This window comes from Borostomias antarcticus (assembly GCF_949987555.1).
Source record: "Borostomias antarcticus genome assembly, chromosome: 10".
Classification (NCBI taxonomy): Eukaryota; Metazoa; Chordata; class Actinopteri; order Stomiiformes; family Stomiidae; genus Borostomias; species Borostomias antarcticus.
In genome coordinates this window covers 18,809,442-18,824,262 of record NC_140243.1, presented here as the reverse complement: position 1 = coordinate 18,824,262, position 14,821 = coordinate 18,809,442, and the positions used below count along the sequence as shown (strand labels likewise).

At 46.0% G+C, this 14,821-nt stretch overlaps 3 protein-coding genes across 3 annotated transcripts; all 3 read left to right on the top strand.

Moving 5' to 3' along the window:
- Positions 1–1,337: 1,337 nt before the first annotated feature.
- irgq2 (immunity-related GTPase family, q2) lies at positions 1,338–2,483 on the top strand (the record flags this gene model as incomplete). Its single annotated transcript, XM_084444839.1, has 1 exon — positions 1,338–2,483. The coding sequence occupies one exon, from the start codon at positions 1,338–1,340 to the stop codon at positions 2,481–2,483; it is 1,146 nt and encodes a 381-aa protein (XP_084300965.1).
- A 1,226-nt stretch (positions 2,484–3,709) lies between these two features.
- Positions 3,710–6,568, top strand: LOC311314224 (sialoadhesin-like; the record flags this gene model as incomplete). The annotated part of the gene is made up of 6 exons (XM_084444561.1): positions 3,710–3,995; positions 4,220–4,498; positions 4,959–5,122; positions 5,350–5,357; positions 5,837–6,021; positions 6,276–6,568. 6 exons carry the CDS (start codon positions 3,710–3,712, stop codon positions 6,566–6,568), a joined length of 1,215 nt encoding a protein of 404 aa, XP_084300687.1.
- Positions 6,569–7,643: 1,075 nt separating this feature from the next.
- LOC311313761 (uncharacterized protein) lies at positions 7,644–12,704 on the top strand. Its single transcript, XM_084443943.1, has 10 exons — positions 7,644–7,754; positions 8,422–8,697; positions 9,195–9,276; positions 10,098–10,167; positions 10,329–10,372; positions 10,794–10,874; positions 11,189–11,246; positions 11,508–11,602; positions 11,841–11,922; positions 12,389–12,704. Exons 1-10 carry the CDS (start codon positions 7,658–7,660, stop codon positions 12,608–12,610), a joined length of 1,107 nt encoding a protein of 368 aa, XP_084300069.1. The 5' UTR covers positions 7,644–7,657; the 3' UTR covers positions 12,611–12,704.
- The last annotated feature ends 2,117 nt before the right edge of the window (positions 12,705–14,821 follow it).

The following is a 14,821-nucleotide window of genomic DNA, read 5'->3' as shown; positions in this document are numbered from 1 at the left end:
CTCTTTTTTCGGACTTGATTTCCTCAGTATAAAAGAGTGAAAATAATCTGACTGAAAGAGAGATGTTTAAAATTAAACCTGAAACCCCAGATGGTGGCAGAGGATGTTGGTTATCTCTGAAGGTAGAGCACAACCCCCTGTGGGTTTCTCTGCCGCGCATCCTTCCACTACTTTCACAATTACATTTGAGCAGAATCTGTTTTAATAGATGTTGTTTTTGTCATAATTCACCCGAATACTAAAATTAAACTGTTATGATTGAAGTGAAACACTAACTATACACCACTAAACACGAATACGTGTTGTGAACTTGATACTAATAGCTAAGTGTTGTGTTACAGAGAGAAGAAGAGAAACTGACATGCAACCTTCAAGGAATTCTAACTGATGATCATAGCCCCATTCACAGTCAGGATATTGATTGAACTGACTTTTGGGATGATAGCCCCTGCAGACCTGAGGGGTGCAACCCGTTTAATTCTGCGAGTGTTCCACACACGCTCATTGAGACTGAGAGGGTCGTTGACCTCTCTTTACAGTATATTTCATTATGAGAGCAACAGACCTGCATGCTGCCTGTGAGGCAATACATGCAACTGCTGTGAGTAGTGATGTCAGACTTTCACTCAACAAACACAACGTGGATCATCTAATCACCACCGCTACACAAGAACCTCAGATACAAGAACCAACAGAATCGTCATAATCTGGTCATCGCCATCACATGAAGAACACATTGTTTGTGATGTGTGTGTGTGTGTGTGTGTGTGTGTGTGTGTGTGTGTGTGTGTGTGCGAGCACACTAAAACTGGATTAGGGGTGAGCTTACAGGATTAAAATGTTCCACTAACTGGACAGAGTCTTTAAATAGATCTAGCAGACACTGTCAGCACACCAGGTCTGCACTGAGGAGGTTCCTGAGATTGATAAGGGAATTGGGATTTCTGTCCCGGTCAAAGGTGTAAGGTAGGCCTACTGTGTCCTTGCAGGAGGCAAGACTGATGACAGGGAATTTAATCAAAACACGATTGTTTGTTAACTGTAATCCCTGATATGCAGTGTTTTTTTTTTGCTGTTCAGTATTAATTGCGATGAATGTTGTGAGTGATATACAGTGGAACATGATTATGGGATTAATCTTGTCAGATTCAGATATCTCTGTCCATTCTTTCTTTTTCTTTTCAGCAATTCATCGCAGTCGGTACACGATCGACAAATTGAGGCTGTTGGGTTTGCAAAGAACAGCAGTGTCCAAAATAAAAATCACATCACCTAAGAGTTAACCGTGCGTGTCGCTCCGTCCTCGCACCCTGCCTCCTCGTCTCTGCGCGGCAGTAATGGCAGACGTCCTGAGAAGCCTGACCCTCCTGGAGACCCTCAAGGAGTCCATGGAGAGCAACAAGCTGTCGGAGGTGAAGGACGCCGTGGAGGACCTCCTGATCAGCAGGGTGAACCTGGCTGTGGTGGGGGACCGCGCGGCGGAGAAAGCGGCCTTTCTGAACGCCCTCCGGGCCCTGGGGCCCCAGGACGATGGGGCGGCCCCGTGCCCGTCCCCCACCGCCCCCGAGGAGCTGGCTGTCTATCCTGACCCCAAACACCCGGACTTTCGCCTGTGGGACCTCCCACCGCCGGAAGCCGGCGCCACGCCCTTTGACCCCGCAAGCTACATGGAGCGGGTGAAGTTCCTGCGCTACAACGCGACGATCATGGCGTCCAGCCGGGCGGTCCGGTCCGATGATGTGGCGGTGTTCCGGGAAGCCCGCTCCCAGCAGAGGGAGACGGTGTACTTCGCCCTGCTGGCCTCCGAGAGGGAAACAGAGAAGAGCCTGGAGGAGAGGAGGAGGGTCAGCCTGGAGGTTCTGAAGGCAGAGGGGGTGGCCGCGCCCAAGGTGTACCTGGTGAGGCCCCGGGCCCTGGAGACCCTGGACTTCCCCAGCCTGCTGAGTGACATGGGGAGGGACCTGCCCGTGGTCAGGGCTCAGGCTCTCCTCCTGGCCCTGCCCACGCTCACCCCCACCCTGGTCACCCAGAAGAGTGACGCCTTCAAGGCCATGGTGTGGGCCGCCGCCTCCCTCTCCGGCGGGGTGTCGGCCATCCCCGTGCCCATGGTGGCCTCCATGGTGGACGCCAGCATGGCGGCCAGGATCCTGACCAAGGCGAGGGCATCGCTCTGTCTGGACGACGAGTCGGTCGAGCGGCTGGCCCGGCAGCGGGGGTTGGACCCGGCGAAGGTCAAGGCCCTGCGGACGTGTAGCCTGTCGGTCGACGTCACCAAGGGGGAGGTGAAGAAGCGTCTGGCGGCGGCAGCGGAGACGGACCTGCCCACGGGCGCCAGGAGACTGGCGGAGATGGCCATGCCGAGGCAGGCGCGCTGCGTCGGACGCTCCTTCACCGCCATGCTGCAGGCGCTCAATGGCGCCATCGAAGAGATGGCGGCCGACGCGGAGAGGATAGTGGCCGCCGCCATCGGCGAGGGGAAGTAAGGCTGGCGCCACGCAGAATGATGTCACAAGACGCTCTTTTTCGGTTGCCTCGGTTATATTGGTTTCGTTATATACTGTATGTACATTCTTAACAAATTCAGTTTATTTACACTTAAATGTAACTGTTGACTTTTCTCATTATTTTTACTTGGCCACTGTAATTTTCTTTAGATAGTCTCGCTATAAGGTTATTCATCAGAATTAACATTTAATATTTGCAATTTTAAAAAATGGGCATAGAGCTGGAATTTGTTTGTATCTCTGCTGCATTTTGTAAAGAAGATACATAACCTCCCACCATCATCAATTCAAAGCCAGGAAGAATGTATTTTTCTTGCTTGCTGGGTTGGGCATGCAAATGATGGATGCAGATAAAGGACTTGTGTTTCATATTTGGTTTTTAGAAGAGAAACAAGCACTCAGCACCAGGCTGTCCATCTCCTGAGGTAAGACAGATGGAGAATGTCTGAATTAATGCCAGTTACCATTAACTGCACCATTGTGAAGGGACAAAATAATTTGTTGGTGTTCTTATTAAACTCTTTAAGAGAAATATTGATTGTGATAAAGTTGTATAAATGATTGAAAAAATAGATAATAAATAACGATAAAGATACATTTGCATACTCCCGTTTTTGGTTGTAAATAGTGCAAAATTGTAAATAATGATTTAGACTTGCATGTGGTATTTCTTTTTCAGTTGTTAATAGTGGAAAAAATAATCAGGAAAGGACTTTGGGTGTGGTACTAATTTGGTGAATTTGGATTTGCTTCATCGGCGAACCAGAGCTGTGATTTGCGTACTGCACACATACAGGCACAATGGCACAGGCACATCTCCTTCTCTCGTCTTCCTCTTTTTACACTTTCTCTCTCTCTCTCTCTCTCTCTCTCTCTCACACACGCACACTGAGATAATATTACAGTATGTCTCCATCTCCAGGTTCAATCATGTCACTGAAAGGATCAGTTACAGTGTTCCTGTCGTGGGCGTGTCTGGCTCTGTTGACGGGTAGGCACTGAAGACTGAACTGCTGACAATACTAACTAATGCTCAGCAAAAAATGCAAATGTTCTGGATTGAAATTTCCAGGTTTCTTAACAATTTATTTTACTTTTACTTGGCAGTTATAGATTCCAACAGCATCCCCTTCCAAATAAAGCAAGATGCACTGACGGCGAAGGAGGGCTCCTGCGTCACTCTTGAATGTGTTTCCACTGGTTCCATGGAAAGGGGCCCAGTTTACTGGTTCTGGATGAAAAACCCAATTTATGATACGTCTTTATCAAGATTCAACGGCACTGTGGTCAGCAGTAACATGCAGGATCGTCCGGCAGCCCCAGAGTTTGTAGGAAGAGCGGACTACACCGGTCAGACCGGACCGGTCACTTCCTCTTCCTGTGACCTGCGTATCAGTCCCCTACAGAGAAACGACAGCGGGAGCTACATATTCAGATATTTTATTGGTGTCAAAAAATGGGGAACTAATCCTCTAAACCTTGAAGTTGAAGGCGAGTCAATGTCGCAAATCTCACCAGCATCTAGATTTCTTGAGCAATGCAAATTACAAATACACTTTTTTTTTCTTCAACGTGACAGAATCCCTCTCTCTCCCCCTATCTCCCCCTTTCTTTTGATCTCTCTCCCTCTCTCTCTCTCCGCCCTCTCTACTCCCTCTCTCTCACCCTCCCTCTCCACCCCCACCCCCTCACTCCCTCTCTCTCTCCCACTGCAGATAACCTGTGTCCAGTTAGATTCGAGACAAACAGGGTTCAGGAGGTTGGCCCGGTGTCCGTGCAGTGCTCCACATCCAAGTCATGTGATTCCTACCCTGAGATCACTGGGCTCAACAGGGAGGTAAAACAGGACCACCAAGATGAGGCTGACCGCAAAACCACAACGCTCAGCTTCCTGGCCAGCTGGCAGGATGATGGGAGGGTTCTGTCCTGTCGGCCACCTGCTATGGAAAAGGAAGACCAGTGTCTGTCCAGGACTGTCACCTTGACTGTGGAATGTAAGTTTTGACGATGAAGCAGGTGGCACAATTCTAGACAAACGGTAACACTTTACAATAAGGTACACAACAAATTAGTAGTTACTGAGTAACTACTACACAGAGTAACTACTGTAGCCTACTATTGAACCAATGATCAGTTATTGATTAGTCACTGACTAATCAGTAACTACTCATTAACTAATCATAGGTTCATCAGTAGTTACTCAGTAACTACTCATTTTTTGTGTACCTTATTGTAAAGTGTTACCAAAAGTTCTAAATGTTGCAACAGCTGTTTTTCATTTCAAGGATGCAAGGCATAATGGAACACTAAAATAGCTGTCCCTCACTTGCCTGTAGAACCTCACTGCTTTAATGTTTCTCAAAGATTGAATTAAAATAATAACAATAATAATAATAATAACTTTTTAAATTATAGTTGCGCCTACAGAGACCAAGGCCTCTGTGAGTTCTGCAGATCTGAAGGTGGGAGATGATTTGTCTCTGGCGTGCTCCAGCAGAGCACACCCCAACGCTACGTTCTCCTGGTTTAAAGATCGACAGCCTTCAATCCACAGCGGAGCACAATGGAGGATCCGTTCCGTCAAAGCCACGGACAGTGGGCAGTACCACTGCCAGGCTGTAAACAAACTTGGAACGGATAACGCAATAGTTCCAGTCGATGTTAAATGTGAGATACTCTTTTTGTTTTACTTGCACTTTCATGTAGGCCTACTGTATAAATATTAACATACATTTTGGGGGAGATACTATGAAATAAGCATAACACCTCGTTTTAATTATTGTGTATGTTGAATATGTTGAGTTTGAAATATTAAATATTACATCAAAAATGTGTTCTCTTTCAGATGCACCGGTAGGGGTAAGCATTGACGCATATAATGGTAAGTCTATGATTAAGAAAGGAGATGACGTAACATTAATATGCACAGTGGATAAAAGCAACCCGGCAGTAACCTCATATGAGTGGTATCAAGACGGCGCTAGAAAATGGGAAGAGACTAGCAAACAACTTCAGATGAAGAGTGTAAATCCAGAACATCGTGGCAAGTACATGTGTAAGGCGAGTAATCGCGTGGGTCAAGCTATATCACCAGTGTATCAACTAAACGTCCATTGTAAGTTATCGGCCATCTTTCTGATTCTCCACCATCACATTATTGATACTGTAACTTGTATTGTACTGACATGTAAATAAATGTAGGCTATATATCCATTTTCTCACACAGACAGTCCACAAAACACTAAGATTTCCTCTAATGGAGACAATCCAGTGAAGGAGGGAAGCTCTCTCGTGTTCTCCTGTGAAACGGATTCTTATCCTTCTCCCACGAGCTACTCTTGGTACCACAGAGATACGCGCGCCAGTGTCGCGTCACTGTCGGTGCGTCTCCCGAGTTCGGACCGGAACCTACCTCTGGACGAGCTGGGCGCAGCTGACACCGGGTGTTACCTGTGTATTGCCGCCAATCACCTCGGCACGGGGGAGAACAGCAGCAGTTTGTGCATTAATGTTCTCTGTGAGTATGACCAAAGTTGTAAATGCTGGAGCCATAACGTAGGCTTAACTACTGATGATCATACCGCATAGGCTACTCACCATCATAATGATTATTTCAGTTAGAGATTTTGGTTAAGTTTTTTTGGGGGGGAGTTAAGGTTTTTTTCAGTGGGTTCCCCTACAGGGACAACCAAAGAACCTAGAATGTTGCTAGTTGACAACTTTTTCCTGACGTCGGAACGCAGCTCAATACTCCTTCCTCTACTTACACAGATGGTCCAGCTACACCCGTGCTGACAGTTGAGGCTGTGGTGAGGGAGGGGACCCTGGTCACTATCACCTGCACTGTCCAGAGCTTCCCACCCTCCCGCCTCACCCTGACATCGACCTCCAGGTCCGATCTTCTCCCTACCCCACGTCCACAGTTCACCTCAGGCCCCGTCGAGGAGTCCATCCAGATGTCATTTAACGTGACCTTAAGCGATGCAGGCACCTACAACTGCCACGCCCGGAACTCTGAGGGCCACAACAGCGCACAGAAGGAGCTGGATGTCACATGTGCGTAGACAATGATTCATTAGAAACCAGTTTAAACCTAGATTTACTAAACCTAGAGTAAGTCTAAAGCAGGATTAGTTTAATCCATGTTGGTGCAGCCTAGCCAATGTTTTTTAAGACAGTCGCCCTGTGATCCACAGTGGTGTGGCAGTCTAAGCATCAGGTGTGGGTGCAGCCTACCGGGGACCGGGTTACGTGCCCTGGGCCCCCCTAGATCCAAATATGTCCAGATCCCAAAAAAGGGAGTGGTGTATTGGGCCCCGCCACTCCCGAGGGGGGTTTGTTTCATTTTGGCAGAAGGGTCCGTTGCTCTACAGTGACCCCGTTTGGTGTTGGAGTCGCCTGGGCTGAGAGAGTCAGGTAGCCATCTCTCTCTTCTGGATCGCTGACCGCTGGGCTGTGTGACGGACCCTCCACAGCAGAGACAGGACGATTGGACAATAGGTCAGGTGTAATGCGCTATCAAATTGGGTGAAAGGGACATAAATAAAGGGAAAAAGACAGTTGTCATAGTCAGGATTATATCAGAATCAGAATCAGGATTTGTTTATTGCCATTGTACTTTACATACATAGGAGATTTTTTTCGACATTGTGGTGCTTACAACAATGGCCAAGTGCAAGGACAGGACAGGACAGGACAGGACTCGTAAAGTGCAGTGATACAAATATAGTGCAAAAAATAGCAGTGCAATTCGACTGCAAAAGAGAGAAGAGAAAGTAATCAGTTTAGTGCAAAAATTGCAGGGGGCAGGAGAGTCAGAGGGGAGCCATGTTGATGAGGCTGATGGCCGTGGGGAAAAAGCGGTTCCTTTGTCGAACGGTTTGAGTCATGTTTTTCAAGGTGGTGTTAATATAATGAGGATGAGTCACCCTCAGATCAACATGGTGAAGCTTTCTCTTTGTGCTACGGCGACATTTATAGACAGCCCCAAAAACGTGACGGCGTCGGTACAGCCTGTCACGGACCTGCTCGAATACAACCACCTGGTTCTGGCCTGCACGGGTAGGTCCAACCCAGGCGTGAGCTCCTACACCTGGACCAGAACCACTGCGGAGACCGAGCAGATTTTGGGACGGGGTCAGAAGCTGAACATCATGTCCCTGACGCCCTCCCACAGTGGTCAGTACAGATGCACGGCCCGGAATGAACTTGGGACCGGAATATCTGACCCGGTCGACATCAAGGTCAAGTGTGAGTAGAAGCAGGTACTGTTATATATATATATATATATATATATCTAATCTATATATATAACAGTATATACATACATATACGTATAATTTTTATTTTGTATTTTATTTATTTATTTCACCCTTACTGGGAGCCATTCTGAGACAGAAGCCTCCTTCACAGTATTTGATTACTGTATGGGGTGAACAGAGCAATCTTACACCTTACATACTGTAAGAAAAGCTTTGGCTGATTGTGCAGAATCTGAATTTGAACTCTAAACTTTGGATTTCGATCGGCATTGATATGAAAGCCAGTTCAATACGAAATCCTCGTCGAACAGTAACATGTACAGTACAGTAATCACATGTCTCATATTCCTCCTTGCTGCCTAATTACCCTTTTTTCCTTACTTTCCTTTTATAAAAATGTGTTTATTTGTCCTGACACTGTTGCTGTTACTGTGATGGATGTCTGTCTAGAATAATGGGTGGGTGGGGGGGTTGTGTTTTACCATAGGCCTGTGGGAGGTGGGGGGAGGGGGGGGGGGGGGGGGGGGGGTTGAAGGAGGGAGGGGAGTTTACTCTTGAATGTATTTTCATGTTGACTGTACTACCTCCTTGTTGTAAACAAAAAATAAATAAATACAATAAAAATAATCAAATGTCTCCATGGCCTGCCTTTACAGATGCTCCAAAGCACACAGAGATCTTCCACAACATGGCCAGCAGGGGGCAGAATGACCCACACAGCCCGGTGACACTGACCTGCAGCAGTCACAGCTACCCCCGTGTCCACACATACAGGTGGTACAAGCTGACTGAGGACAAGGGGGACAAGGGACAGTATGTTGCAGAAGGACAGAACATCACCATCCACCCAGACCAGCCGGGGACGTACTACTGCGTTGCTGAAAACGCCATAGACAGAAAAGAGTCGGACAGAGTCCAACTGTTCCTCGACCGTGAGTGAATAGTCACTATTTATCAGTCATTTTCTACTGATTAGCTTTGGTGGGCGGTGGAGCACAAACCATGATTAAGTAGATTATGGTATATGAGCTTGGCTATGGTTTTGAAAAGGGAGTTACTGCACGGCGGCCAGCACACAGTGAATAGATTTATAAAGCCTGTATAAGCCTTATAAACTCTTCACCCTCTCCCCCTCTCTCTCTCTGTCTCCCCCTGACCCTCTCCCCATCCCTTTCTCCGTCTCTCTCTTCCCCTTTCCTTCTCCCTCCCTCTCCCTGTCTCTCCTCCTCCCTCTCTCTGTCTCTCTCACTCTCTCTGTCCCTTTCTGTCTCTCTCCCTCTCTCTCTCTGTCCCTCTCCCTCTTTCTTTTTCTCTGTCTCTCTCTCTCTATCTCCCTCTCTCTCTCTCCATCCCTCTCTCTCTCTCCGTCTCCCTCTCTCTCTCCATCCCTCTCTCTCTCTCTTCGTCTCCCTCTCCACATTCATCACAGGTGGCTTCAGACACTTCCTCCCACTCGTCTTTCTTCTCATCTGTGCTCCGTTCATTATTCTACTCATCTTTCTGGTTCGGAGGTGAGTTATATTTCTGGTTAGAGTTTCACTTTGTACACTGCATGAGGTGTAAAACCTGGCATCAGAAAGTAAACATACTTATGTGGCACGGTGTCACGATGCTTTGCCTCACAGCAAGAAGGTCCTGGGTTTGAATCCCGCTTGGGATGATGTCGGCACTGGGGATGTTCTCCCCAGGGTTGTCTGGTACTCAGGTGGGGGCATCTCCCGGGCTTTTCTGTGTGGAGTTTGCATGTTACCCTCCTGTTCACAAGGGTTTCCTCCCAAGGACCCCAATATAAAAACATGCAGAAGAACAGATCGCTCTTCAGTCCTATCCCTGACCAGGATCTGGACCTGGTCCCCCCAACCGATGAGGCTGCTCACTGTTCCTGGCCGCCTCTGGAGGAGGACAGCTTGGATGGGTCAAAAGCAGAAGACAAATTCCACCGGCGACCGTTAAAGATGTGTGTGTGTACTGTGTCGCCCCTCATTCACGTGTGTTCGTGTGTGTCATTTCCCATGTGGCTACAGTAATAACGTTTGGGGTCCTGTAATTAAATTAGCATTTGCTCCACACATGCGGTGAACCAGCTGCTTCTAATTAATTAAGATGAACTAATTAGGAGGAATTAATTAGTGAAATAAGTCAAATATTTGTACTTTCTGAAGCCACGGTTTTATACCTCTGACTGCCGTGGTGCAGAGCGAGGGCGAATGCTAGGTTTATGTTAGCATGTTAACAGTCTTATTATGTCCCTCCTACGAGGTGTTGTTTCTTGGCTGTACGAGTATTGATTTGACTTTCACCACTGCTTTGTTCTCTTCTCCCCCGTGATCAGATACAGAAGGAAGTTAGTCCAGCAGGGAACCTCCAGGACTGTGGCATGCTGGGATCCATTTGGTCATCTGGTACTGTGTCATTCCAAATTCAAATGGTCAGGCTTTCCTTTGTTTTAGTACTTTATGTGAAAAGCCGTGTGTGTTTTGTGTGTGTGTGTGTGTGTGTGTTTGTGTGTGTGTGTGTGTGTGTGTGTGTGTGTGTGTGTGTGCGCGTGCGTTTAACCCTCCAGGGCAGACGGAATGGCACCACAGAACACCTTGTGGGTGACGGGAGGTTGGTTGTTTTTTTTTCTCTGTTGTTGTGGAGCTGCCTGTATTTTCTGTGTATTTGTACTTTATTTCTGTATTTTGTATGTGGTTTGTATTTCTCCAGTGTGAAGCACTCTGTGCACCCGTGCTGTGAAAAGCGCTGTAGAAATAATGGTTTACTTACTTACTTAATTACATACCTGCTTACTTACTTACTTACTTACTTAATTACTTAATTACTTACTTAATTACTTACCTAGTTACTTACCTACTTACTTACTTACTTAATTACTTAATTACTTACCTACTTACTTACTTACTTACTTACTTAATTACTTACCTACATACTTACTTACTTACTTACTTACTTACCTACCTACTTACTTACTTAATTACTTACCTACTTACTTACTTACCTACTTACTTACTTGCTTACTTGATGACAGGAGGAGCAGAGATGACCTGGTGTCGGCCCCCCGGCCCCCCCGGCCTCCACCCCAGCCTGCCAGAGCCTGTCCAGAGAGCACGTGAGAGAACACACACTTCACCACACGGAGAAGACACGCGCTGTGGTCTGGGTCAACGGCTACATTGACAGTACAAAATACAGAATAGACACTATTCATGATGTGATGACATCACCACTGTCTCCATGTGAATGACTGACTACATTAATATTATTATCAATAATAATAATAATAATATATTTTATTTGTAACACACTTTTCATTTAAAAATCTCAGAGTGCTACAGGTTTAAAAGCATAGCATAACAAAACACAACTGAACAAAGATAACACATTAATTTAGTGTTTGCTTCTGTGTTTCTCTATACACTGTAGGTCAGCCTCTAGCGTCCACACTGTGTACAGTGCTTTGAAGATGCCCACTAGGAAGCAGGTGAGAGGTGGAACACAGTGTATGGTACGCAGAAAATATGTATGAAAAGCATATTAGAATATGAGAGCTCTTGACACAGCGCTGTATGAATTTGCTGAATGCCTGCAGTTTACACAATCGGTCACTGCCCTTAACGATCTGGTCATCCGAGAAAGAATTACTACACACTACACAGTTGTTGGTAGGTAGAAATATACACTACCGAGTGTTTATATAGTCTATATATATTCATCATAACGCACTCTTATCTCATCCGTTTAGATTCACTCAACAGGCCGTCCAATCACAGCCAGCGTTGAGCCCTCTCAGAGTGACGCAGTGAACTACGCCACCCTGAACTTCATGAGCCAGGAGACGTGAGGATTCTAATAAACTGCACAGTGACACCTGTTGAATATGACACCAATAAGCCTTTGTAGGATGTGGTTTTATATTAAGTTTGGTTAACAACAATTCTTCCTCATTAAATTGTTTGTGACGCAAAGGAATTACGCAAAATGTATTAACGGCTACAATGGTACAGATGCTTTTTCACACTCCCTGTAGCTGATCAAACTGTCAAGCCTAATATCATGTTTATTGTTTTTCCTGGAGTATTCATGGGCGTGGTCCCAGAGCAGCAGGCCTGGAGGAGGATGTCTATACTAAAGTAATCAAACCACAACCAAAAGAAAAGGTCAGTGTTCCGGAACATCACATGAATCCATAGGTACAGTAGCATCCGTGAGCGGTCCATTTAGACTCAGTGTCCACTCCTCAGTGGCTAAATTGGGGAACATTTTGAAATATGACAATGACTGGGATGTATTGTACAGTCGGTTCACTCACTCTAGACAGATGTACTTATTGCAAGTTGCTTTGGATAAGTGTCTGCTAAATGACAAATGCATGTCGATCTTTGAACAAGACTAAAACAAGTGCCAAAACTGAGGTTAAATGTAAATGTAAATTGCTAAAACGAGTGGTCATCATCATATTGAAAATCAAGTCATTTACCCACTGAGAGGGCTTAGACCATATACAGGCAGAGCTGCATTTCAACATTCAAGAGGAAGAAGTTTCAAAATATCACAATTTCCTCAACATGCATACATTACCAGTACATCGTAGAGGAATTGTCTTTTTTTTGTAAATGTCCATAGTTCGATCAGGGAAAGGTGCAGGACTATGAGAACATCAAGGGTCTGCGTCACCCTCACCACCCCATGGAGACAGACTCTGAGACCAGTGAGGAGGAGGTTGAGCTCCAGTACTCACAAGTGACCTTCAAGACCAAGGCAGGACATCACCACCACCATAAAGAAAACTACAGCAGCTCAAATGAGGAGGACTACAAAACCCAGTACTCCAAAGTCAGAATCTGAGTAGGAAGAGGAAGTTGAGTTTATAGCCTAATCATGTATTTATCTATCATATTGATTCACACATTTCAGTACAAAGGAAACAAGATATAAAACAAACCCGTTCAGTTAAGAGCTTTATTGATGAAGTTCATATTTTTGTACATTGATATGCAACCCTTAGCTTTGCGCAGTTTTTGAAAGCAGTTATTGCAGCAGTTATTGCTTACTGTACTTCCGCTGCACAGGCATGCTGTATGCTGTAAGTAGGTTGTGATGTAATACTTTGTTCTTTGTATTAAACTGACTTGACTGACTTTGTATTAAACTGTTACAGTACATCCATGAAAGCAGTACTTAGTCTTTTTTCAATTTACTTTTGGAAAGTTTATATACATATATGTACATACTGTATACGTGTGTGTATGTGTGTGTGTGTGTGTATGTGTGTATATATATATATATATATATATATATACACACACACATTAATAAATAAAATTCCTTCTCTTTCTTCTGCAAGAAGTGTATTGTGGTATGGTAAGCAAATGCATTCACAGTAAAGGGATAACTCTCATTGTGCAAACATACATATTACATGATGATACAGTATTATCAATACATACAGATAGAAAATAAATAAACAATCAGGCACAGGAGTAACAGTACAAACAATCCTTGTAAACTCCAAATGACCTAGTTAAAACATCTAGTATGTAGACATAATATAACCAGCTTATAAAAAATAGTCTGACAAAACATTACAACAAAAATGACAATGATTTGAATATCCCGAATCCCTGTAAATAGTGCAGTCTTTAGAGGTGACACAATTTTTTATTCAAATGTCTATATTAGCTAATTAACATTAACATTGATATTAGCTGTAGATGAATACTGTATGTACAGTACTAAAGGGTTGGTGAAGTGAATTAGAAACTACTATTTTTAACAGCCCATCACTCTCCTTAGGTGGGATATAACATGACTGCAATCAGACTGCAGAACCCACTGATTCAGTTCCCTTTGTTTCTCCTCCTCCTCCTCCTCCTCCTCCTCCTCCTTCCTACGGCAGTGCCCTGCAGCCGTTAGCACCGTCTCTGGGTTAACTTCGACAGATGTTCCCATACATGATGCCATCCCCATCACACGACCGCTGCTAGGCGCTGACCTGTGACCCCTCATCTACAGGCTCTGGAAGGCTGTCCTGCCGAGACTCCCGGGGAGGCGGAGCTCCAGACTCCTCCGGCTCTGCCTCCCGGCTGTCCTCCTGACTCCCCTGGCCCAGGACGGCGTCGGCCTCGCCCGTCTCCTCCCCTCAGGGCCGATGGCGGACGACTGCGTACTCGGCTTTCCTGGAGGCCATCCCCCTGACCTCCCCCTGACCTCCTCCTGACCTCCCCCTGACCTCCCCCTCCCCCCAGTTGGCCCCTGCTCCGGCCTGGCCTCTAGAGAAGTCCACGACAGCGTAGTGGAGGCTGCCGAGATCGCCCTCTCCCTCTCCCGCCCCCTGGGGGCCCACCAGGAGGTCCTTGTTGGAGTAGATGACCTCCCCATCCTGAGAGAGACTCTGTGATCTAACTCCGCACGAGACGTTGGTGACCGACCTGGACTGATCAAACACAATTAAGCATCATCAAAGAAAGATGATCAACAACCCCCCCACCCCCACCAAGAAACAACAACAACAACAAAACATAACAAAAAGGAAGATAACCAAATGCAGGCCTGTGTCGCATGACTGTTTCCTGTTAACAGATGACTACCTGTGTTGCAATATGTTACCCTCACACTTACCCTGGCGGTCAGTATCAGCTCTGCTGTGTCTTCAGATCCTCGGTTGGGCAACTGGCTGCTTCTCCTCCGGCTGCGAACAACACAATTCACAGCTGAGCATATCAAATATCTCACACGTGCAGTAAAAATAACAGGATATCAGGAGAGTGGATGTGTTAATTGTGTGTGTGTGTAGGGGTGTGTGTGTGTGTGTGTGTGTGTGTGTGTGTGTGTGTGTGTGTGTGTGTGTGTATGCGTGTGTGTGTGTGTGTTTCCACCAATTGCCAGTAGGCCCGGCCACTGTCCAGTCACTCACCAGAGGATGAGTTGCAACGGGACACACAGCAGCATCGACGCTGAAGCTCCAATCACCACTCCGATCAACAACGAGACCACGTGGACTTCTGCATTCAAAACACAGAGGGAGGAAGGCCACCAACACGCTCCTTTATCTTAATG